Here is a 26,289-nt window from a genome sequence, read left to right as displayed (position 1 = left end):
TTAATGACTGTGTGTGAACTAGTGTGTATCGAGATGAGAGAAAGGAGGCATAGAAGAGTGAGTGGATATCTTTTGTGTATACGCATAAAGTGGTTCGTTTAAATAACGTGTATGTAGAGACAATACATAGAAAGTCTATGTGTGTGCATGTGCACGCATGTATCTGTGTTGAAGCACTGAAAGACACCACTGGAAATATAGTTAATTTCTTCCTTTATTTCAAAGACTCCAAGCTTGTGAACCTGGTGAGTTGCGCACTTTTACCCAGCAAGTGGCAGGAGCAACCACTGCACAGTAAGCTGAAAGTACACCAGGCTCAGTACAATGAGCCCGCATCTGGTTATGCAACTTCCCCTAGGGGCATGAGCACCAATAAGGGTGCATTTCAAGGCATAGACAACATGCCTATTGGAAAAGTGGGGACCCCTCTTTTGGAACCAATATGGACCCAAGGCACAATATGGAACCAAGGTGCTCAGCAGCCATTATCTCTGAATATCAGCATGCCAGGAAAGCTGCAGAGCCACACAGTTTCACCACCAGCTACCCAGGAAGATTAACAGTGCTGTACTGAACTGAGTTCCCTCCCTAATAAGTCTAGTGCACCTTCCTCTGCTCTCAGGAGGGATTCTACTCTCATTCGGCTACTGGTTTATCAAGGCTCTTCATGTGCAAATTTAGACAGGGATATTACTTCAAGGCCTGGGCCCACCTTTTTTTAACCCAGTCCCTTGGCTCGTTTTGTTCTAATTCTTCCGCACATTATATTTGTTTCACTATGTTCTGTAGCACCTGTTACCATGGCAACAATTTATATGGTAAAAAAGAGCTCCATAATGTTTAAAGTTCTTTTGCAGCCACTGAAAATAAATCTGCCAGCTCAGTTTTTATTTCGGAAAATCTTGTGCTTCAGAACTCCCTGCCTTTAGGAGACACAGAGGTCTCAGTAGAGCAGGTCAGGTTTAGCCATTTATTTTTAGAACTGTAGTGAGACCAGAAACATGGAAGTAAACAGGTCATCAAGCTGATCTAAATAGCATAACCCTGTGACACTGGGAAATCTAATGGGTCTGGGATACTTTATGATTATTTTCCCTGTTTTTTCTTAAGGTGAAGTTTAACTGTTATTTTGAAGATGCTTGATTTTAAAGGTTTATTAAATTTACCTTAATATCTTCATTTACTTGCATTTATGCATTTTCCCATTTCACACTACTGATCTGAGGAATAAACCTTCTTCATTTGTGTGTATGTATCCTACTGCCCTCTACTGGACAGAATATGTCAGACCTGCTTTCTGGTTTACAATTTCCCTTTAAAGAACGAGATAACGTTTTTAGAGACTACAGGAGTATGTTCTATTTACCTTACTAGGAGTCTGATCCTGTGAGATGCTGAGTGCATCTTATAAGATGTTTAAGGAGCCTTAAACTTCCCCTACCTTTTGTGAATGTTGAGAGTGCTCAGCAATTTCCAGAACGGACTCAGTACCTTGCAATATCAGGCCCCCTATGCAGCAGGATTGGTCATGCTAGTGCTTGTGTACAAGTTGTATGTGGGCATGGGTTTGCGATATGAAAAATTATGATTTCTGGAGCAGAATTCAGAGTTTATTTTATGGTAATCCTTTCTTCCCCCACTCCCTCACGACACTTTTAAAAATGGGGGACTTGTTTTATAAAATGCAAAAATATTTTTTCATGTTTTAAGAGTAAATTACTTATTTGTATTATAATAGTACCCAGAGGCCCCAGTCAAGATCTGGGTCCATCATCCAAGGCATTGTACAAACCCATAGAAAGACATAGTTCCTCCCTTGAGGAGTTTAGAATCTACTCTGAGACAATAAGCAACAGGTGGGTGTAACAAACAATAGCAGGGATTGGGAGGAGGGAAGAAGAGGGTAACAGTGCTAAGAACTCTGGTTACATAGGCTAGTTGTGGCCCTGCTCCCTTTGAAGTGAACAGAAAGTTCCTGCTGAATTCAGTGGTGAGGAATCAAGCCCTAAGCGCACAAATTGAAGGTTCCAAGTAATTTTAAGTTATTTTAAATGATGAGATATTAACAAACAAGTAAGAGATCAGCAATCCCCACCGGCAAGGTACCTAGCCAAATATACTTTGCTTGCAAGTGAGCTTACATTTTGCCTATTTTGGGGGTCAATTGTCTGTTTTTCCTCACAAACTTATCTGTTTTCACTAAGCCATACTTTTTGGGGGGCAAAACTAGGATAATTTGCAATATTCCAGCAAAATGTGCAAATGCTTAGTTTTTGTAATGAGTCACCCAAAATGTATCACTCAGCTGGAGTATTGCAGAATGTTATAATAAGCTTTAATTGTGAAGTTTCTCCATGTGTCCTGCTGCTATCCATCTTTAAGCTCGGTAGCTGGAAAGAGAGAGACAATAACAAAGTTTGGGTGTCTGAAAAAATACCACAGAGTGAGGCTAACAGGAGCCTTTCTACACTTTCACCCTGCTCCTCTCCTGCTCTACTTTCACTCTGCTTGGGGGACTTCTACCTCAGAAGAATGTAAATGACGTTATCCTGCAAGTAACATAAGTGGATTGGTCCCACTGAACTCAATGAATTACTCATGTGGGTGGTTGCAGAACAGGGCTCTAAGAATTCAGGGAGCAAGGGTAAATAGAGGAGATGAACAGAAAAGGGGAAGACAAACAGTAACAGGGAACAATCCTGCATTAACAGGCATGGGCAAGATTAATTAGGCTTTTTCAGCTCTGTTTGATTCTCTGTAAAAATTACAAATAACAAATATATTAAAAACGTGGCATGTATTTCAGCCTCTTTCTGTATATACTAATGTATACTCACTGGGCTGCTATCTTAATGAATTTCTTTAACAGCTGAACACGCTTGCTGAGTTGGGAGCAAAGACAAACCTCTGTGACCACCCAGAACTGGATTTCATTAAATCTTCTCAAAAACAAGTCCAAATTTGCTGTGGTCTTTTTAAAATTGTGCGTTCCAAATGTGTGGTAAATCAGCTCCAGCTAGGAGAGAAAAAACAGGGTTGGTTTTCAGATGTCTGTTTTTTCGGGGGGTGGAGAGGAGTAAGACGTCACTATTGGTTTCTAAATTATTCAAGCTTGAAACTTGCTGTGCAGTAAATGTGTGCATGATACAGCTGGCAAGGATTCAGCTTGCATTGCAAATTCAGTAGACAACCACTAAGGCACATTAAAAGCATAAATATAGACTAGGTAGTAACAGTTTAATACCCTCAAGGAGACATATCAAAGTAATTCAATATAGAATGCACTATTAGGCGACATTTCTTTTATATACTTTATATTTTTGCTGTGGCTGGAATAGTATTTAATAGTTTCAAGGCTTGCAACTGCTAAGGTTCTACAAGTTAAACTCAGAGAAAATCTGGCAAACAGTATCTGCATCTACACTAAATGTTTAATAATAAATACTGAGATGCTATTTAGATTCCCCATACCTCATGCACACAGTTGAAGAGCTCCCAATCATAAATTGTCATCTGGTAGGCTAGGTCTTTGGAGCTCATGAGTTCAAAAGTTCCTACAGTTCCAGCTGATGGGCCTTCTTGTTCTGGCAGTGGTGTCTGTGAATAAAAATAATGACACAAGAATATTTCAAAGTGCTAAATTGCACCACCAGTGCTTCGTCCTCTGCAGAACTCCTGATTTTTTTTTTTCCAATGTCACCAATTTCTGAAGGGGGTTTCATACAGTGGAACTGCAGTCTGCTTTCAACTATAGGTAGCAATAAAGCCTCTATTATCAATTCCCATTTCTACATGCACAAGGATCCGAACCACAACATACAAACCTAATGTTTTTGCAACGAACAGATTTTAATGATGTGAAATTATTTCCTTTATTATAATTTAGAAAGCTGTAACAATCTAATAAGTCATCTCATACTTTCTCTTTCAGTATACATTCAATATATTCCAGTCCTGGGATCATTATCGGACATTTGTGATGGTATAACTCCCAGTTGTGTTATTGGGAGTTTTAAATGTTCACAGAATACATTCCTTTGAGTGATTAAAGTATTAATTTTTAAACGGATTTTCATATAACCTAACAAAAGACGTGAGCTGCTGTTTTGCACAGAACACAAATAATTCTTAAACTAAATCTATTTAAAATGTGCGCTGGGATGATTCCATGTTTGGAGTCATCAACTGTATATATTAGGGCCAAACACTCTAAACCATCCATACAAAAATTATTCAATTGCCAAACAATATACCTGTGGCCAATTCACATGCACCTTGTAAACACATCCTGGGACTTCTGAAACAGTGCTTCCTGTGAACCTACATTTTAAATTGCTTTTGCTTCCAGGAGAGGGCAGTGTCGTTCACTTACAATTTTTTCTACAAATTCCTCCACACTGTGTTTAATTTTTAATGACCCTAATCTAATATGTTGAAGATTATGATAGAAAAATGTGCTGTCAACAGAACAGGTCACATTCTGAGTCCAACCTGAACCAGGGCTGCAAGATGAGGCCCCATATTTCCACAGACTATATTTCCGAACAAAAAAGTTAAGATTACTACATTCTTCTGCATTTACAAAAGAAATTATGGTTGCAAAATTTAAAAAAATAAATAGAGCTCTCTGGATTAATATACCAGCAGGCCCCTAAGTAATACATAAGTATAGTAAATTTATTTCTGCTAGAGTTGCTACTTTTTGTTCTCTAGGATAAACTTGCATCACAAACAACATAATGACACAATCACATCAAACTGATCCAAAATAATTTGTAATACACTACTGGCATTATGGCCCTACAAGCCTAGCTTTTCATTTTTACCTTCAGGAAGGAGTAACTTTTGCACAAAGTGAAATAGGTTTTCGTTCCTAGTCAGAGCACCCGTCCACACGATGAAGCCCTTTATTTCGACTTAAAGGGCTCTTAAAATTGATTTCCTTACTCCACCCCGACAAGTGGATTAGCGCTTAAATCGGCCTTGCCGGCTCGAATTTGGGGTACTGTGGACACAATTCGACGGTACTGGCCTCCGGGAGCTATCCCAGAGTGCTCCATTGTGACCTCTCTGGACAGCACTCTCAACTCAGAAGCACTGGCCAGGTAGACAGGAAAAGAACTGCGAACTTTTGAATCTCATTTCCTGTTTGGCCAGCGTGGCAAGTTGCAGGTGACCATGCAGAGCTCATCAGCAGAGGTGACCATGATGGAGTCCCAGAATCGCAAAAGAGCTCCAGCATGGACTGAACGGGAGGTACAGGATCTGATTGCTGTCTGGGGAGAGGAATCCGTGCTATCAGAACTCCTTTCCAGTTTTCGAAATGCCAAAACCTTTGTCAAAATCTCCCAGGGCATGAAGGACAGAGGCCATAACAGGGACCCGAAGCAGTGCCGCGTGAAACTGAAGGAGCTGAGGCAAGCCTACCAGAAAACCAGAGAGGCGAACGGCCGCTCCAGGTCAGAGCCCCAAACATGCCGCTTCTATGATGAGCTGCATGCCATTTTAAGGGGTTCAGCCACCACTACCCCAGCCGTGTTGTTTGACTCCTTCAATGGAGATGGAGGCAATACGGAAGCAGGTTTTGGGGACGAAGAAGATGATGATGATGATGAGGTTGTAGATAGCTCACAGCAATCAAGCGGAGAAACCGGTTTTCCTGACAACCAGGAACTGTTTCTCACCCTGGACCTGGAGCCAGTACCCCCCGAACCCACCCAAGGCTGCCTCCTGGACCCAGCAGGCGGAGAAGGGACCACCGGTGAGTGTACCTTTTAAAATACTATACGTGGTTTAAAAGCAAGCATGTGAAAGGATTACTTTGCCCTGGCATTCGCGGCTCTCCTGGATGTACTCCCAAAGCCTTTGCAAAAGGTTTCTGGGAGGGCAGCCTTATTGCGTCCTTCATGGTAGGACGCTTTACCACTCCAGGCCAGTAACATGTACTCGGGAATCATTGTACAACAAAGCATTGCAGTGTATGTTTGCTGGCGTTCAAACAACATCCGTTCTTTATCTCTCTGTGTTATCCTCAGGAGAGTGAGATATCATTCATGGTCACCTGGTTGAAATAGAGTGCTTTTCTTCAGGGGACACTCAGAGGAGCCCATTCCTGCTGGGCTGTTTGCCTGTGGCTAAACAGAAATGTTCCCCGCTGTTAGCCACAGGGAGGGGGGAGGGTTGAGGGGGTAGCCACGCGGTGGGGGGAGGCAAAATGCAACCTTGTAACGAAAGCACATGTGCTATGTATGTAATGTTAACAGCAAGGTTTACCCTGAAGGAGTGTAGCCACTGTTTTATAAAATGTGTCTTTTTAAATACCGCTGTCCCTTTTTTTTTCTCCACCAGCTGCATGTGTTTCAATGATCACAGGATCTTCTCCTTCCCAGAGGCTAGTGAAGCTTAGAAAGAAAAAAAAACGCACTCGAGTTGAAATGTTCTCCGAGCTCATGCTGTCCTACCACACTGACAGAGCACAGACGAATGCGTGGAGGCAAATAATGTCAGAGTGCAGGAAAGCACAAAATGACCGGGAGGAGAGGTGGCGGGCTGAAGAGAGTAAGTGGCGGGCTGAAGACAGGGCTGAAGCTCAAATGTGGCGGCAGCGTGATGAGAGGAGGCAGGATTCAATGCTGAGGCTGCTGGAGGACCAAACCAGTATGCTCCAGTGTATGGTTAAGCTGCATCAAAGGCAGCTGGAGCACAGACTGCCACTACAGGCCCTGTGTAACCAACCGCCCTCCTCCCCAAGTTCCATAGCCTTCACACCCAGATGCCCAAGAATGCGGTGGGGGGGCCACCGGCCAACCAGCCACTCCGCCACAGAGGATTGCCCCAAAAAAAGAAGGCTGTCATTCAATAAATTTTGAAGTTGTAAACTTTTAAAGTGCTGTGTGGCCTTGTCCTTCCCTCCTCTACCACCCCTCCTGGGCTACCTTGGTAGTCATCCCCCTATTTGTGTGATGAATGAATAAAGAATGCATGAATGTGAAGCAACAATGACTTTATTGCCTCTGCAAGTGGTGATCGAAGGGAGGAGGGGAGGGTGGTTAGCTTACAGGGAAGTACAGTGAACCAAGGGGCGGGGGGTTTCATCAAGGAGAAACAAACAGAACTTTGACACCGTAGCCTGGCCAGTCATGAAACTGGTTTTCAAAGCTTCTCTGATGCGTACCGTGCCCTCCTGTGCTCTTCTAACCGCCCTGGTGTCTGGCTGCGCGTAACCAGCAGCCAGGCGATTTGCCTCAACCTCCCACCCCGCCATAAACGTCTCCCCCTTACTCTCACAGATATTGTGGAGCACACAGCAAGCAGTAATAACAGTGGGAATATTGGTTTTGCTGAGGTCTAAGCGAGTCAGTAAACTGCGCCAGCGCACCTTTAAACGTCCAAATGCACATTCTACTACCATTCTGCACTTGCTCAGCCTGTAGTTGAACTACTGTCCAGGCTGCCTGTGTACGGCTTCATGAGTCATGGCATTAAGGGGTAGGCTGGGTCCCCAAGGATACATATAGGCATTTCAACATCCCCAACAGTTATTTTCTGGTCTGGGAATAAAGTCCCTTCCTGCAGCTTTTGAAACAGACCAGAGTTCCTGAAAATGCAAGCGTCATGTACCTTTCCCGGCCATCCCACGTTGATGCTGGTGAAACGTCCCTTGTGATCCACCAGAGTTTGCAGCACTATTGAAAAGTACCCCTTGCGGTTTATGTACTCGGCGGCTTGGTGCTCCGGTGCCAAGATAGGGATATGGGTTCCGTCTATGGCCCCACCACAGTTAGGGAATCCCATTGCAGCAAAGTCATCCACTATGACCTGCACATTTCCCAGGGTCACTACCCTTGATATCAGCAGATCTTTGATTGCGTGGGCTACTTGCATCACAGTAGCCCCAACAGTAGATTTGTCCACTCCAAATTGATTCCCAACTGACCGGTAGCTGTCTGGCGTTGCAAGCTTCCACAGGGCTATCGCCACTCGCTTCTCAACTGTGAGGGCTGCTCTCATCTTGGTATTCATGCGCCTCAGGGCAGGGGAAAGCAAGTCACAAAGTTCCATGAAAGTGCCCTTATGCATGCGAAAGTTTCGCAGCCACTGGGAATCGTCCCAGACCTGCAACACTATGCGGTCCCACCAATCTGTGCTTGTTTCCCGAGCCCAGAATCGGCATTCCACAGCATGAACCTGCCCCATTAGCACCATGAGGCATGCATTGGCAGGGCCCATGCTTTCAGAGAAATCATGTCTATGTCCTGATCACTCACGTGACCGCGCTGACGTCGCCTCCTCGCCCGGTATCGCTTTGCCAGGTTCTGGTGCTGCATATACTGCTGGATAATGCGTGTGGTGTTTAATGTGTTCCTGATTGCCAAAGTGAGCTGAGCGGCCTCCATGCTTGCCTTGGTATGGCGTCCGCACAGAAAAAAGGCGCAGAACGATTGTCTGCCGTTGCTCTGATGGAGGGAGGGGCGACTGACGACATGGCTTACAGGGTTGGCTTCAGGGAGCTAAAATCAACAAAGGGGGTGGCTTTACATCAAGGAGTATTTCAGGCAGGACTTCACGGAGGGTTCCAATAAGAAATGGTGCACCTAAGTTATTGTTCTTATTGGAACAAGGAGGTTAGCATGGCCTCTGATTCATACATGGCTAGATTTACCTCGCTGCACCTTCTCTGTGAGTGACTGCAGTGTGACCTAGAGGAATGAGTCCCCTAGACAGGGGAGGCGGGGAAGCAAATGAGTACAAAACAAATCTGGTCTATTTCTTGTTTTGATCCACTCCATCTATCTTTTACATCTTTGGCTGGCAGCAGATGGTGCAGAAGGACTGCATGCCATCCACATCTCATGGCTGCTAGGCAGAAGATGGTACAGTACGACTGCTAGCCATCCTCATCTCTTGCCTGCCCGGCAGAAGATGGTACAGTACGACTGCTAGCAATCCGTATCGCCTGCCTGCTCACCATAAGATGGTTCAATAGGACTGACTGCAGGACTAAAGAGAATGACCTGGTCAAGTCACTCCAAATTTAGTCCCTACGCCCATGTCTGCCCAGGCGCTCCCAGCCAACGTGGCCAGGAGCACCTCGGACACGACGAGGACGGCTACCAGTCGTATTGCACCGTCTGCTGCCACAAGGCAATGGGGTTGCTGCTGCTGTGTAGCAATGCCGTACCGCGTCTGCCAGCACCCAGGAGACATACGGTGACGGTTACCTGAGCGGACTCCGTGCTTGCCGTGGTATGGCGTCTGCACAGGTAACTCAGGAAAAAAGGCGCGAAACGATTGTCTGCCCTTGCTTTCACGGAGGGAGGGAGGGAAGGGGGGCCTGACGATATGTACCCAGAACCACCCACGACAATGTTTTAGCCCCATCAGGCATTGGGATCTCAACCCAGAATTCCAATATGCGGCGGAGACTGCGGGAACTGTGGGATAGCTATCCACAGTGCAACGCTCCGGAAGTCGACTCTAGCCTCGGTACTGTGGAAGCACTCCGCCGAGTTAATGCACTTAATGCACTTAGAGCATTTTCTGTGGGGACACACACACACTCGAATATATAAAACCGATTTCTAAAAAAACGACTTCTATAAATTTGACCTTATTCCGTAGTGTAGACATACCCAGAGATTATCACAACACATTACTGTGTTACCATTACAAGCAGCTGGCCCTAAATACATTTTCCAAGGCCGGAGAAGAATCATTTAGACTTAGACACACAAGATATTTGTAAATTCATCCATTCCAGAATAACCCCCTTATTTTCACAAGGGGCTTGCCAGGCAAAACATCAACAAATTCACAAATTAGAAAGTGCATTCTTAAACAGTAAAAGGTGTTTCATTTTGTGGGATTCTGCTAGTTGTTAACACCATTCTTCAGAATACTGCAGGAATGGTCAATATGTAGACTTCTTTTATGGAGAGCTGAGAAGCAACTATAAGATGCGTAATGTCCTCTATTCCTCCTGAAGCCAACAGGAGCTGAGGACAGTCAGCACATCACAGGATTGGGACCTTGTCACATTTGAATGGTACAATAAAGTGTATTTGACATATTCAGTCCATCCTGAGTGGAGATAGCAAAGATAGAAAAGGCAGCCAAGGACTGAAAATTTACAACTTCGTTTCTAAATCTAAAGCGGAAGCAAAACTCAGATTTTGCAATATCTAGAAACGAAAAAAGACATACATACTAAGTAACTTGTTAAAAGCATACAGGAGGTCTGGAGTAATAGAGTTTATGCTGACATGGCTTGGCAATGACAGTTTTTTTTAATGAAGTAAAAGGAAAAAAAAGTACAGTCAAAATCAAACTCCATAAAAGCAGGCCCCATGGACATTGTTAAAGTTACTGTATGAACAAGTAAGTACTTATGAATAATTTTACTTAAGGAAAACCAGACTTTCTACTTAGAATATTTTCTGTGATTCAAGTTAGAATCATCTGTGATTTTGACACAGTATTTGGGGGGTCAGGCAGAGATGGGTTTAAAGCACTTACTGCATGAATCAAGTCTGTATAATATTTTAATTGATAACATCTAACTTTTATATATACAGGAATGGGGGGTGGGGAGAAGAGAATTCTATAATCAGATCTGGGTTATAATATGTAGTAAGCCTACATGCTTACTTCCATTTAGAATATTGGAGTCCAGATCTGCTGTGTGGATAAGAGAACAATTTTTGCCCTAGTTTAAGACGTGATACTATTACCCTGGTTTTTGATAAGGGCGCTCTTCCCACAGCACTGTGACAAAATTTTAGCTTTGAATCTCTCAGATGAGCTAAAACATTCAAAAGACAGAATGGGGCAAGAAACTTTTGAGCTAGTGTTCAAAATACAGTAAAAGCTGTGTTATCCGGCACTTGATCGAACAGAAAGCTCTATTAACCTGCATTTCTGATATCTCCCAATACAAATCTTCAGTCTAGTAACCGGAACTAGTATACTGCCCAGGAAGTTATGCAATTGAACATTCTGCACTCTATTTTTACGCAAAAGAGGCAGAAGACAAGTAAGCAAGCTGATATCAGGGATTTATTCAAAAAAGCAGTTTCCAAGATGTGTCATAGGGTCATTACTGATTCAGCCCACTCTCCTACACCTTCTACATCTACAATGATAATTGCTATTGATAATGATGACCCTGAGGCATGGCAAGATCCTGAAATGCCTTCTGAATCATCAAAGAAAGATTAAATTATGTTCACTACAGTTTTAGTGTTGTGTATTTTTAATGATCTAGCTGTACGCCATGCACTGCACCTAGTGATATGTAATGTTATAAGATAACCTACTGTATAGAAAACTTTACCAGTATACACCTAAGCGCTTCAAGAAACCAAGCACTCTGCAGTGCAGTACTTCTACTGGATTGGTAATTTCCTGTATACTATTTTATACTTTATTCGTTTTTATTGTATTCTAATTCTTTGAAAATTGGTATTCCATTGGTAAGTATAACTCTTAGTTAGCCGGAATTTTTGAGTAACTTGCACCCCCATTCCTCAACATGCAAGATAACAAAGCTTTTACTGTATCTGGAAAGTTAAGTTCGAAAGAAACTCTCTGATTTGCAATGCTGAGAACAGTATACATACATACCAGGGAATCAAACTGGTCTCGTGGGCAAGCGAACAGACGTCCATTAACACTGAGAGTCGTAAATGCTGAACCATCATTAGGTTTGAGCACCACCTTTTCTATAAAAATGAAAGCATATGATTGCCTATTAAATGCATGTGGAATTAACAGCAGCGACGTAACAACAACAAAAAATTAGTAAGATATGTGCATTACTTGAATGAGTGTAGCGAATGCCTTAGATACAAGGTAGATGACTGTAAGAACCCACTGACTGAAGAAAAGTGACATCAATATATCAAAGCGCAAAGCTCAAATGAAACTCCCATCGATCTGGGACATGGAATCCTAACCCCACAGACTGAAAACAAGAGTCAGGGATCATGCACAACAGCAACCTTGAGAATCTACCACAGCACCAAAACCCAACAATAATTAAGGGCACAGATCACCATTGTCTGGGCAGAGAGAGATTAAATAGCTGTTCTTATTCCAAAACGGACTGGAAAGTCAGTAAGTAAGTGCATTCCACCAGGCCCTCGGGCAATTGTACTCAGCCCTCATTGTGGCAGTCCTAAAAATTGGGGTGCAGATCACAGGTAAAGAAGAGCTGATCAGCTGATTTATGAGTCACTCTCCCAGTGTATGCTAAGAAGGCTGCCTGCCACCCACTTCTGAAACAAAAAATGCTGCAACTGCAAAAAAGTGGAACAGGATTTGCGCCTAAGAAAGAACTTTCATACTAGTTGAACATGTATTAAAATTTATTGGAATAGCCTTTACCAAACTAGTATTGGTTTTGTGCTTCGTTTTAAATGAGAAGCATTAAAGATCATGCAAAAACCATACCTCCGCCTGAACTCATCTTTACTATGATCAAGCCTTCTCCAGAACCCAGTTTATCTGCCACCGCACTGACCACTTCCTTAACAGAGGCCATCACTGGCACGCGGATAGTAGTGTAGGTGTGGTCGATACAGTATACCTTAAACAGAACTAAAGACAAAAGAGTGCATTGTGACTGCCGTACATAAGCGAATGCAGTTTACAGTGCAAATTACTTGCTATACTTCAATAACGCATTGCTCACAGATATAACAAACACTAGCAGATCGCAACAACTTTATTTGGTACTGCAGCTCCAAGATTGCTAATTGTTCTAAAGTTTGACTAATTGCAATGACAGATTTGCAGGAACTTCTAGCAAATTATATGATATCAGAAATTCCAATGTTACCATATTATTCATAAAAGGCAGCATCACTTGGCGTTTCCTTAACTTTCAAGCCACTGGATAGTCAAATATTCAATAAGTGATTTTTATTTTGTAAGAAGTTAAGAAAAATTGGCTATGAATGCTCTATATACAATATAAAGAGTTTACATACTGTATTTACAAAACCAGATTTGATAAGAGATTCATAATCAAAATCAAGGCTTAATTTAAGCTGCATTGCATTTGTTCTAGTCCCCTTTTTTTAATATTTAAATGTGTTATTGAAAAATCAAGAATGTTTCAGAAAATGAAGGGAAATGCCCTCACAACAAATATACAATTGTAAAAAATTAGGGCTGTCAAGCAATTAAAAAAATTAATCATGATTAATTGTGCTGTTAAACAATAATAGAATAGCATTTATTTAAATATTTCTGGACGTTTTCAAATATACTGATTTCACTTACAACACAGAATACAAAGTGTACAGTTCTCACTTTATATTTATTTTTTATTACAATATTTCCATTGTAAAAAAAAAAAAGAAATAATATTTTTCAATTCACCTAATACAAGTACTGTAGTGCAATCTCTTTATCATGGAAGTTGAATTTACAACTGAAGTACAGAACTTAGAACAATGATGTATATGAACTTAGAATTATGTACAAAAAATAACTTAATTCAAAAATAAAACAATGGAAAACTTTAGCGCCTATGAGTCCACTCAATTCTACTTCTTGTTCAGCCAATCGCTCAGACAAACAAGTTTGTTTACATTTGTAGGAGATAATGCTGCCAGTTTCTTGTTTATAATGTCACCTGAAAAGTGAGAACAGGCATTTGTGTGGCACTGTTGTAACCGGCATCGCAAGATATTTACGTGCCAGATGTGCTAAAGATTCATATTACCCTTCATGATTCAACCACCATTCCAGAAGACATGTGTCCATGCTGGTGATGGGTTTTGCTTGATAATAATCCAATTGTGGACCAACACATGTTCATTTTCATCATCTGAGACAGATACCACCCGCAGATGGTTGATTTTCTTTTTTGGTGGTTCGGGTTCTGTAGTTTCCACATCAGAGTGTTGCTTTTTTAAGACTTCTGAAAGCATGCTCCACACCTTGTCCCTCTCAGATTTTGGAAGGCACTTCAGATTCTTAAACATTCGGTTGAGTGCTGTAGTTATCTTTAGAAATGTCACATTGGCACCTTTGTCAAATCTTCGGTGAAGGTGTTCTTAAAACGAACATGTGCTGGGTCATCATCAGAAGACTGCTATAACATGAAATATATGGCAGAATGCATGTAAAACAGAACAGGAGACATACGATTCTCCCCCAAGGAGTTCCGTCACAATTTTAATTAATGCATAATTTTTTTTAACAAGCATCATCAGCACGGAAGCTTGTCCTCTGGAATGGTGGCCGAAGCATAAAGGGGCATACATATGTTTAGCATATCTGGCATGTAACTACCTTGCAATGCTGTGAAGGAGGCTAATGAGGGGGAAGAGTGAGGTGTGCAGTTAGCTGGGGGAAAGACAGAATGGGGTCCCTGCTTTTCAATTTTTTGGGGGGGGAACCCGATCCCACCAAAATTTGAGGAGCCTAGTATCTCCTTATTGTGATTTTCCATGCTGGAAAGGGAGAGGCAGCTGATATTTGGTCAAGGACGTGCAGATCTAAAGGAGGGCAAAAGAAGAGGGAGACCATGTTAATATAGTTTTAGAAGTGAAAAAGCCAAAACCCAGAGCTAGACTGTAATACGGCAGCCATGGCCCCCTGTCCCAGGGCAAAGTGCCCTAAAGCCAGCTTAACCAGCTTCCAGAGGACAGGGGCCTTCAGCTGGCACAGCACTGCCCTGTGGGCTCCTATGCATACAATCAGGAGACCAGTGCCTGAAGCATGGCTGAGGAAAGGCGGCATGGCCAAGATGTCTCTAAGCTCTTCTGATCCTTAGCTGCCGTAATGGCACTTAGGGCCATAAGCAGCTGGTGCAACTTAGTTCAGGCTGTAAATTCTTCTGAGTTGCACCCAGGGGCTGGATTGGTGCAGATACATCCGAGGACTGGGGGGATGCAAGGTGATTTAAGGACACCTTTACACCCATTCTTCCTGAGCAGTGCTAAGCGTGCCTCAGCTGTGGTGTAGGTTCATGCCAAAGGTGCCAGTTAGTGCTGTTCCTGGGGTGCTTTAGCCTATGTAAGTAGACCACTTCTACTGGAAGTGCAAGATGCACGGCTCCATCATTGAGGAGCCCCACTTTTTACTCTGCACAGTCATTCTTGCCGCTGTGCAGCTATTATAACTGTCCACACATCAGTCTCTGTCTCACTCACACCATTCATGGAATATGAAACAAAACTGAACTACAACACTTACCTGGCAACCGTTTTATTCCATTTTTTATTTTGAAAAAGTAATTTTTGTATTTTGAAATTTCTTATGGAATTCCTTTGCCCATTATCCAAATGAGAGTCCTGGGCAGAGTTGAATATAACACCACAGAGAATGCAAACTACATCAGACTGAGCATATATAGCAGAGGAGCCATAGGAAAAATATGAAGGGTCATATCCTCAGCTGGGGTAAATTGGGGTAGCTCTATTGACTTCAGTAAGGAGGCAACACAGACAAATGAGATCAAGTTGTTGATCCATTAAGTATGTGATCCTGGCTCCTGCAGTGCCCATTCCTACTTCACAAGAAGGCAACTCCCTTTTATCAATAATGCACCTAGCCAACTGGCAGTGCTGGACATGGGCAGGGGGGAATTCCTTAGTGTTCTCTGTGGCCATCAGCAAATACCTTCAGCCATGAGAATTGATTACTCTAACCTTAGCATTCATAATTATAAATGTCATTACTCATAAATGGATTTTAAGGCCAGAAGGGACCATTATGATTATATAACTTGACCTCCTGTATGAAACAAGCTACATAATTTCTCCTGGTAATTCCTGCAGCAAATCCAGTCAATTGATGGGCTAGAACACATTTTTTATCCAGTCTTGATTTAAAGGCTCCAAGTGATGGAGAATTGACCATATCCTTTAGTAACCTGTGTCAATAGGTAACTATCCACACTGCTAAAAACTTGTATCTCATTTCCAGTCTGAATATTGCTGACTTCAAATTCCAGCCACTGGATCTTGCTGTGTTTTTGTCTGATAGATTAAATAGTCCTCTAATATCAGATAACTGCTCCTGGTGTAGGTACTAATAGACCATCATCAAGTCACCTCAAACTTCTCTTCCATAAACTAAATAGATTGAACTCTAAGTTTCTCACTGCAAGGCATGGTTTCCAGACCATGAGTTACTCTTGTAGGTCTTCTCTGAGCCCTCTTCAACTTTTCGGCATCCATTCTAAAGTTTGGATACCAGAACTGGGTACAATGTTTCAGCAGTAGTCTCACAAATGTCATATACAGATCTAGTGTCACCTCCTTAATATTCTTCACCTTATACAGCTAAGGATTGTGGCACCCCTTTTTTGCTGTAGCTTCACACTGGGACCTCACATTCACTTGCTTACCAACAACGACGTCCTTTTCAGATCACTGCATTCCAAGGTACAGTCTCCCATTCTATAAATCAATTTTTTGATCCTAGATGTACAAACTTGCATGTGGCTGTATTTTTACTATTATTGTTCATACAGTAATCCAAAGTGTCCCTTGACTGACAGAACAATGCTGGGTTCGAAGCTGGGGCAGCTTTTATTGTGAAGATAAATTTTAACACCCATTTGAAATGTTGACTAACAGCTGGGACAGGATTTATGGGATTTTTAAAATATCTTTGGTTACAATGGATAAACCACAGAGCCAGGTCTCCAATATGCCTCCACACAGAGGAGCATCTCCAGCCCAAGGTAAAAAGAAGTGAGTAGAGTGAGTAGAGCTGAGGCACTGATGTAAATTTTATCTTCAACGCTGCATGGGAGTCAAACTAAAGACAAAATGGTTCATGCGAGCAAACTAAAGCTTCTATTTAATAGGCCTTCCTGTTATAGGCCAGAGATCCAAAGCCTGCCTCTCCATTCTATTTACACACATTTTATGACAATGTAACTCCAATGAAATCTACAGAGTTACACCCGTGTGTAACTAGTGGGGAATAAAGCCCCCAATGTCATGTGTGTTACAGATCACTCATTGCACATGTACTACACACCTACATATTACTAGTGCTGTTTTTTAAACTACTTTGTTTATTAATTATTTTAAAAGAGTGTATTTTTGGGTCTGAGGAAGTTCTATTAAAATCAGTGACTAAGCACCACGTTAGGCGAAGAAATGCAAACATGTTTTTGCCCCAGATTTGTAAATTGTGGATACTTATGTTTATTTTGATCTCTGCCTCAGGAGTGATAAATTTATTACAAACATCAGAAAACAGAGTGCCGCAAACCCCTGTATGCATATACTTACTTTCGTCACTCCCCCTGATCGGCTGGCGTTTTTGTGCTCTGTCATCAGTTGTGTTAAACTGCTGCAAAAGTATTTTGTGCTGCCAGAAACAAACAAAAAAAAAACCCCATAATCATAAATGCAAGAAGAAACATGGAGTAGATCTAATTAGACATACTGTATCAAAGATCCAGGTGAGAAAGTAACACAAAGAAACTTGCAGTTTAATTCTTGAAAATATTTCAATATGTGTTGTTCTAATAAATTGTATGTTACTGAAGAGGAAAGAATGTAAGTCTTAAAGCGAAGCCTTTGTTTTAGAAGATTGCCAAATAAAGTCCATTTACCTTCTTTTGTGGTGCCTTAGTTTCTTCCGAACTATAGAAAGCAGAAAAAGCACACTGTGTCATTAAATATATTTTGGACGATATTCCCTACAATATATCAGTTTAGACATTGACCACTCTCCAAACTATTGTATTTAGGTATTCATATATGTTTTATACTAAGAAAGTAAAGAAAGATTATCATAGTCTAAACTAGGATTGGGCAAATATTGCAAAAATTGTACACAAATATTAATTTGCAATTTTGTTCATAGCTTCATAGAATTTAAGGCCAGATGGAACAATTAGATCATCTAGGCTGATCTCTTTGCTTCAGTGGAATTTCCTTTCATATTTTTTCTGTGAACGTTTGTGAGTGAATTTGGTATTCACAAGAATGCTCATAGAGAGAAAAAGTGTCACATATGCTTGTCTGAACATGCATGCATGGAAGCATTTTTCTTTTATAGCAGCCATCTTGAAAGCTTCCCATGGACTTGGGGAACATTTTCCAGCCAGCTCTAAGATAGACATTTTTCACTGGGTATTTAGTTGTAAAATGAACCAAAAAAGGAAAGACCTTACATTTGTTTTACAGTCTTCTCTAGCTCTGAGAGTTGCTCTTTCAGTGCTGTAATAATTCTTGCATCATCTGATACAGATACATAAAATTCCTGTAAATGATACAGAACAGTCTTTGAACAATGAAACAATAGACGAGTTGTACCTAAAAGGATAAAGGATTAGTGAGCTTACATATGCTAGTTTACTGATTACTAAGAGTAAGACCCAGTTTAGTGAATAAGGGAACAATAAGATGCCCCACAACACTCAAATTCTGGCCTATTCCTGTATCCCTTCTATTTGTGTAACTCCAGCTGATTTAAATTAAAACTGCACAAACAGGAAGGAAGCATAATGGTAAAAATGTGAGACAGATGTGGAAGTGCTTTTTCTCGTTAAGCACTGCACTGCCAAAGCCCATACTCCACATTTTTAGAAGATCACAGAGAAAGATTATGGAATTCATTATTTTTTCACAAATAATGTGGTAACATAGGTAATTTTATACATAATGCAATGGAACACTGTTACAGTTAGGTCATTTTGTTTTAAAGGAGCAATCTCACTTTTGTTATTGTTGTCATTCCTTATATGACACTCCAAATGTACTGTGCACTGCAGAGCAAAAACAAAGGCATGGTACCTGCCCCCAAAGAGTTTACAATCTTCATAACAATTGACACTGTTATGGGTCAAATGCTGTAGCTGGGTGTGTATGGGAGATAGGCAGGGACCTTGGAGGCAAGGACTCCAGTCTACAGCAGCCAGTGTGGCTGCAGGGCAGCCTCAGTTGGGGACAGAGTGGTCTTTGGCGTCACATCGTGACAGATCCTCTAGCCCCTCCCTGGCACAACCCAACAAGATTCAAACAAACCATCTACATGACAGGGTTTAGGAAGACCTTTGTGGCATGCAGAGGGTCTATTCTCCCTTGGCAAAATCCTGCCTCTCACCACTGCACAGCAGAACTACAATGGTTCCGCTGTTGTCAGAGCCCTCTTCACTGCGCGACAGAGCATCTTACAAATACCCACACGGCAAGGATTTGTACCTGCTGGCTCTGTAAGTGTTGTGCATTAAAATAAAAACCAATCACGTGTGTACTCTGCAGCCAAAACTGAGAAAGAAAACACAAAGAGAGCTTTGCACTTTAAAATGATCTATGGCATCTACATACTTGTCAACAGAATTCTAAAGGTTGTGAAGTGGACTGATGCAAACCCTCTTCGGTAGCTGCTCTTCAGTATAATGATACAATAGCAATCCCACTGTACCTCCAGAAAGGCTACTGCTGCTTCATCCTCTTGCAGCAGATCTCCATACGAAGCAGCCCACTGTAGAACCAGTCGGAGGACTCGCCTTTTATTATTAAGTGCATAATCCATTTTCTCCTGCTCTGAACCTTGGGAAGGCTGGGCATGGTAAGTGCCAAGGTGTCAAGGAAAATATTTACTAGTTAAAATATCCAATACAGTAAGAACTGAGGAAACTATTATTTTCAGGGGCTTTCCAGCAGGAATTTCATGATCAGTGAGGTTGGAGGGTCAGATTTACAGACCGTTTTTGTTTCTTACCATATTGTAAAGGTATAACGAAGCCTCTCAGTAGCACTGTTCATGAAACAACAGAGGGCATTTTCTAAGGAATGTATCAAGAATCACAATCAGACTGCTTGTCACAGCTTTATAATGGAGCAAGAGAGATGACACTTAAGAGCCAGGGAAAAGATGGTGAATCATTTCATCTAAAGAGAACATTCAGTCCTGTTCTTCTGGTAGAATAAGAAGGAATCATGGAAATAAAAGAATAAAAACTTTCTCCCCCCCCCTTTTTGGTTACAAATTATTTCAGCTTCTATTTGCAAGAGATTTTACCACCTGTTTACATGCAGTAAATCTTTGGTATTGCTACTCTTATTTCTAATTTTATTACAGTATTCCCAGGAGTCCCAGCTGAGTTGGAGCCCCTTGTGCTAGATGCTATACAGACATCTGTTGAAAGATAGTCCTTTCTCTGAAGAGTTTACGATCAAAACCCCAGACAAAGGGTAGAAGAAAGGAAAAATGCCCATTTTATAGATGAGGAACTGAGGCATAGAGGAATTAACTGATTTGGCTACAGTTATTCAGGAAGTCTCAACTCTGTCACATAACTTAGCTGCGTATCATATCCTGTGCACAGCACGTTGTGACATGCACTTAACACCATAAACAATAAAATATAAAGCTACATATTTAACAAAGGGTGGCTTTACTTTTTTAAATTTTTAATTGCAAAAACATGGAAATTAGATGCAAAAACTTTTTTTGGAAAGGAAAAAAATGTAGAAAAAGATAAAGATAAACAAACTGCACCAAAGCACAGTTCCTGTGTGCACATGTCTTGTAAGTATCACAGAGGACAGCAAACCTCTGAAGTGCTCACTCCTGTACCTACAACTGTAATATAAAGAACGCTGGGCTTGTTTAAAAGACTGCACTGATGCCTCTACAAATCTATGGGGAGCAGACTAGAGAGCATGGGTTGGCCTGTGGACCCTCTCCCCAACCAGAGGGAGGAAGGTTCAAGAGATTTACTGAATCACGATTTTATTTTAGTAACATTAAGCCAATGCACCTCTGGTGTACCTCCACGGTAATGAGCAGATGTCCAATGGGGAGAATTGGGCCCACTCAGACTAGGTATAGGAAAACATTTTTTTAAAATATTGTATTGAGTCATATCATGCAGGATTAGATCAAATAACACAAATGTAAAGTGCAATATGTAATGGTATATAATTTGTGTACGCTGTAAATTCAATTGGCCTGAATGTTATTTAAAGGTTTCATTCAGCTTGACCTTAATCTCAGGCTGCTTAGCCACATAAGGGGCCTTATACATAAATAAATAAATAAATAGAAAGCACGTCTATGGAATTTGTAAACAGAAAAAGCTCCCTTTTCAGGTTGGAAGTTTGGGGCCAGGGAAGCTTTATTTCAATTTGCAGCAGGGAAAAAAAAAAGGGGGGGGGGAGGAGGCAGTGAAGCTATCTACATGGTCTCACAGAATCTTATTAGAAGAGTCTGTCTCAGAATCACTACAAAGCAAAACAAATTTCACACATAATAAATACAGAGAGGTCTACTTTTCCATACCTTACGGGAGAGACCATCAGGACAGCTTGCTTGCCTCCTGGTTTATTACCTCTAGGAACGGCAGGATTTATACAGTCTCCTTATATCCCAGCAGGCCTTCCCTCATGCTCGCACTACTATCCTGCCCTAAGGATTACATTTCCAAGCCTGTGGTGCTCTCCTGGTTCTGACAGACATACAGGCAGGACCCACCAAGAACCAACTTGATCTCTCACCACTGAAGGGAGAGGGAAGTTCCAGCACGCCTCTGATTATACAAATCTGGGCACTAAAACCAAAAGCATCATCAGCCCACATGGCTTTCCCAAGACTTCTTCCTCTCCGTCAGTGACCTCATTTCTTGTCCCAACCGTCCTTTGTTGAAAACCTGGCATGGGGTAGTACTGGTCTCATAAATCTTAAATTGCCTGTACACCCCATTATAATCCTTCTGCTGACATTAATTCAGGTCTGATCCTGCTAGGGTTGCTAACTTCGTAATATTTAAAAACTGGACACTCCAGCAAGTTCCAGAACCTTCCCTTCCTCCCAAGGACCTGCCCCTGCCCCACTCCTTCCTCCTAGGACTCACCCATGCCCAGAGGCCCCACTCCTGTCCTGCCCCTTCCTCCTGAGGCCCTGTCCCTGTTTGCTCCTCTTTCCCTCTCCCTCCATCGCTCACCGCTTTTCCCTTCTTCCCCCCTCCCTGCATGGGTCAGGAGAGACTTGCCTGCAGAACCGGCGCTAGGAGCTGCAGCCACCTAATGCAGGTAGGAGGTGGCCCTGGCTAAGTGGGGGCCTGCAATGCCATGATGATGACTTGGCGCCTCCCCGCTTCCCTCTCCCGCAGTAACCGGACTTTGGGAGTCTGCTCAGTATATCTGACTGGACAGTCAGGTTCCTTTTCAACTGGACCCCTGGCCCTCCTAGATCCTGCTCCTGTTGAACTGAATAGGAATTTCATCATTGTCTTCAGTGGGAGCAGGATCAGACCCTTCATGCAATTTGCCTTGCCTCTCGTTGATTTTAGGTTAATAGTATAAATTGTGGGAGGAAAAATTGCTCCCAATAAACGGATGTTTGTGTGTGAATTAGGGAGAGAATGATTGTGGTGGTAACTTGGAGTTGCCTTCCTTGGAAGAATTTTTGGCCATGGCCTCCCCCACATATGATAGCTTTGATATGAATCTGGACATAGTGAACTTTAAGAATTCATTTATTTCCATTGTTTCAGCCAAACCAAAGACTGGGGTTCATTCAGGACACTGTTTCAAGAGTTCACCCAGGAGACTTCAAACTCTTCATTAGAAATCAAAAGGTCTATATTTCAATCTTTTCATTTGAAAATGACACCAAGGGCTCTTGGTTTTTTTTCACAATAAAGCATTATATAAATAAAGCATTAATTGGAAAAAAGACGGGCTTATGAACATGGAATTTTCTAATATCCCTCTGACCAAAAATACCCATAGAGATTAGACATTTCACTAGGATTATTCGGACAGTTATATGACTGCTAAGCTTTTGAGTATGAACAGAGATCTGCATTCTAATTTAGTTTAGAATGGATTTAACATGACTAGGGAAACAACATGTCAACCTATTTATGTGAGTGCGTAAGTCCGAGGATCACAGGAAGTAAATAATATATTGCAGGCTATGCGGTCTAATGTTTCAGGCAGCAAATTTAACATTCCACTGAGTCATTTTCCTCATGCTGTTTCTACCTTTCAAACACTTATTATTTCATATATTTTTACCTACTTATTAACTGACTCACCACAGGCAACAGTAATTTTTACTGCTCATTTGCTTATTTTTAATTTGGCTCACAATGGCTCCTTTATTAATGTTATCATGGTGCAAGTTAGTGAAAACCTCCTAATTCTACATGTTGTAGATGCATTACAGTTTGCAGTCAGAAACACAATATTATGTATTTTCGCAATAAGTAAGTGTCAGATATGCAGTTAATTGTGAAACATGAATTAACACCAACATGGTTAAAGCTCTGTACTTAGATATCAGTTATGTTGACATAAGATATCGTTGCTAGGAAGCAGTAGCAAGTTTTGAGTCTGTTCTTCCATCTATACAATCAAAATTTAACTACACTAATAACTAATAATTGTGTAAAGCCAATGTGCATCACTGTGATGGAGTGTAAATTCTTGTTGATCTGATGGTAAATAAAGTTAACAAAACATACAATGTATTTTCTGTAGCTGCCCGATGTAAGTATAAAGGTCTAATGGCTAAACTGTTGTTGTGTTTACATGAGACACAGTTTTGATTGGATGATTACAGCTACTTTACACTTTTCATTGGAGGCTCAGAATCAGGTGAAATCAAAAACACCACCCTCCAGGCTCGTGAGTTCACAACAATTTATCTGTGCAGTGAAGAGCAAACTCTAAACAATCTGCTGAAAACTATGTCACTAAGTTGTTGGTAAAGCCGGTAAAGTGCTTCAGGCGCGGAAGTCAGTGAAGCTGTTGACACTGGTGTAATATTCGAAACAAGATCCCTACATCATGATCACATTCTGGATGGAAGATTTTGTGAGAGTTTTTGAGAAGAGAGAGTTGAGAAATGAAGAGAGAGAAACAAACATGACTGGCCCCAACATAGAACTTCTAAAAGCTGTGTGTTTTCCTGAAGATTTTGTATTCAATTCATATTAAAAATGGTCCAAACCAAACTGCAATTATGAACAAATCCTGACTTTGGGATACCTGGACCTTAATGTTTGTGGCTTGAGCCCATTTCCTACATATATAACGTTTGTTTACTTGTGTGTGTGTATTAATATACATATATTTTGGTACCCATGTACAAACATACACACACACGCGGATGCAAAAGAGAAACGGACTAGTGTTATTGGGTACTGTTTGGGAAGCTGCTGTTTTCTGGCTGGGAAGGTAGGCTCAACTTTCAACCCTTCCCGGGTTCTGCACAGTCACAACCTGTAGGCCTCCCTGCTTTTACTGAGTGGCAACTCTCAGGGATTCACACTTTGAGTCTTCTGGATTTCCAGAAGTTTTATTGGCATCCCCAAGGACCCTATTTAGCCACATGATCTGCCTGTCACATGACTTTGCTAATTTTTTCCACCTGGGGAGGCAACCTAAGTGTGTCATGGATGGAGCTGTCCCGCCTCTCCTTAGAGAACCAGTCACCTGTTACATTCCCAATCAGTTGACTTGTTTTCCACAGATTAAAGTCTTTGGATAAAGTGTGAATCCTTCATTATCTCAAACTCCTTCAGAACTGAATGAGGTATGAGATATTGATCAATGTTTGTTTCATTTTTTCTTAGGTGCATGATATTGATAATATGGTAATTTGTTCCAGCTTAATGCTGTACAATGCAAGTTTTAGTTTCCTTTTTGTTTATTCAGATACAATTTAGAATTCCTCACACTGCTTATTAAAATTTGCTGTAGATTATTATTATTGTTTATATTATGGCGGCTAGATGATTCAACCAGAGCGGAAGCTCTATTCTGTTAGGCACTCTATAGACATATAGTAAAAGAGAGTCCCCTGCCCCAAAGAGCTATAACAATCTGAGTTAGAGAAGATGCAACAAGTGGGTTAATGGAGTGATGGTGAGCAATATCCACCGGTGTAGTAAGACGATCGGTCACAATTATGTATAATAATGCAGATTTTTGGTTAATTCTCAATTAGTGGTTTCAGGGATGGTGAATTTCATTTTCTCCATGTAGTAATAATACCGGTGTTGCTGAGAGCAATATCTGCAAGGAGAAAGTTCACATTGTGGGGGGAGACCTCAATATTGATGCAAAATGTACGGCAATAAAATTAGTGTACTAATTTTATTTTAAGTCATGACAAACTTGTTTGCATCTGTAATGAATATTAAGATACAGCAATAAGAATGTCATAACCAAGATGCCTGGCTTAGCTAATTATGTGACAAAATGTTAAAAGATAATCAAAGAAATTCCAAAAGATTTCTGCTTCTAGCTCCCAAGGACAAGCAAACATCAAGCAGACAAACCATGTCAATTCTTTTAGGAAGAAACTTGATTGTGAAAGGAATGCAGGATTGTGTTACCAAAGCAAGCAATAAATCTACAGGTAAAGTGAGCCTATATCAACCCCCAATCCCCACTTTTCAAAGAAAAATCTGAGTTTTAACCCACACAAAGAATTCTTTTGTAAACACATTAGAGTCTTCATTCATTCTTAAATGGTGTGAAATGTTTTACAGAAGAAACTGGTTACTTCAAACCAAAGTTTCCACTTAAAGGTGAAAACCTTTGTTGTTTCTCAAATACTTAAGGTTGCATAAGCTTCTTTTAATATGTATATTTGCAAATATTTTGTATCTAAATGCAATAATTGCCTGATATCATAATAATTGCCTGATATCATTGTTATATGACTAGTAAGATGTTTCATCTACTAATATAGGAAGGTCATTTGATGCCAGACTAATTACTAATGTAAGAAGCCATTTAACCATAGAATATTTACATTAATGGGGAAATAATTAATGAATTACTGGCAGTACATTATCAAACCCTCACTCAATGCAGGAAGACAAGAAAATTATCATTCCAAAAATTGCCATGTGGAGTCAGCAACTTCGGGTAATGACTTTCCAAGAGTTATTTAATTTTGAAAGATTATTTTGAGAACTGAAAGCTCTTATATAAAGAACAGGAGTGTTTGGACTTTTGGAAAACAGAATCTCATTTCCTGTCAAACTCTAATAAAAGTTTTAATAAACTCATAAAACGTTATAAGTTAAAAGAAAGAGTTAAAACTAAATGTAAAAGTTATCTGGATCTTTCCTGCCACAAGAAGAACAAAGGCAATTAAAGAAATGTTGCTTATTCATTAAACAGACTGCATATTCAGGAGCTGGAACTGTCACATAAGCCAACCGCCAAGGCAGAGAACCAATGAAAGAGTGGCAGCAACCAACTTGAATCTAAACTACCCCATTTGTCCCCACATGCTGTCGTTATCTGAATTGTTACTGTAACTGAGTCATTTGGAAAAGTA

The 26,289-nt window shown here is 41.1% G+C and overlaps 1 protein-coding gene across 1 annotated transcript in view; it reads right to left on the bottom strand.

Moving 5' to 3' along the window:
- The window catches only part of RAPGEF4 (Rap guanine nucleotide exchange factor 4), a 222,504-nt gene that overhangs the window by 16,602 nt on the left and 179,613 nt on the right, over positions 1 to 26,289 (bottom strand). The window contains exons 18-25 of the mRNA XM_077829663.1: positions 19,405 to 19,555; positions 18,152 to 18,240; positions 17,588 to 17,618; positions 17,262 to 17,340; positions 12,451 to 12,597; positions 11,623 to 11,720; positions 3,472 to 3,597; positions 2,838 to 3,016 (exon numbers count right to left, since the gene is read on the bottom strand). Of these exons, the coding sequence (XP_077685789.1) occupies positions 2,838 to 3,016; positions 3,472 to 3,597; positions 11,623 to 11,720; positions 12,451 to 12,597; positions 17,262 to 17,340; positions 17,588 to 17,618; positions 18,152 to 18,240; positions 19,405 to 19,555 (900 nt within the window). The remainder of the gene's footprint in view (positions 1 to 2,837; positions 3,017 to 3,471; positions 3,598 to 11,622; positions 11,721 to 12,450; positions 12,598 to 17,261; positions 17,341 to 17,587; positions 17,619 to 18,151; positions 18,241 to 19,404; positions 19,556 to 26,289) is intronic.

Source organism: Eretmochelys imbricata, chromosome 11 (assembly GCF_965152235.1).
Source record: "Eretmochelys imbricata isolate rEreImb1 chromosome 11, rEreImb1.hap1, whole genome shotgun sequence".
Taxonomy (NCBI): Eukaryota; Metazoa; Chordata; order Testudines; family Cheloniidae; genus Eretmochelys; species Eretmochelys imbricata.
The sequence above is the reverse complement of the archived record's forward strand: the minus strand, read 5'-3'. Positions and strand labels throughout refer to the sequence as shown.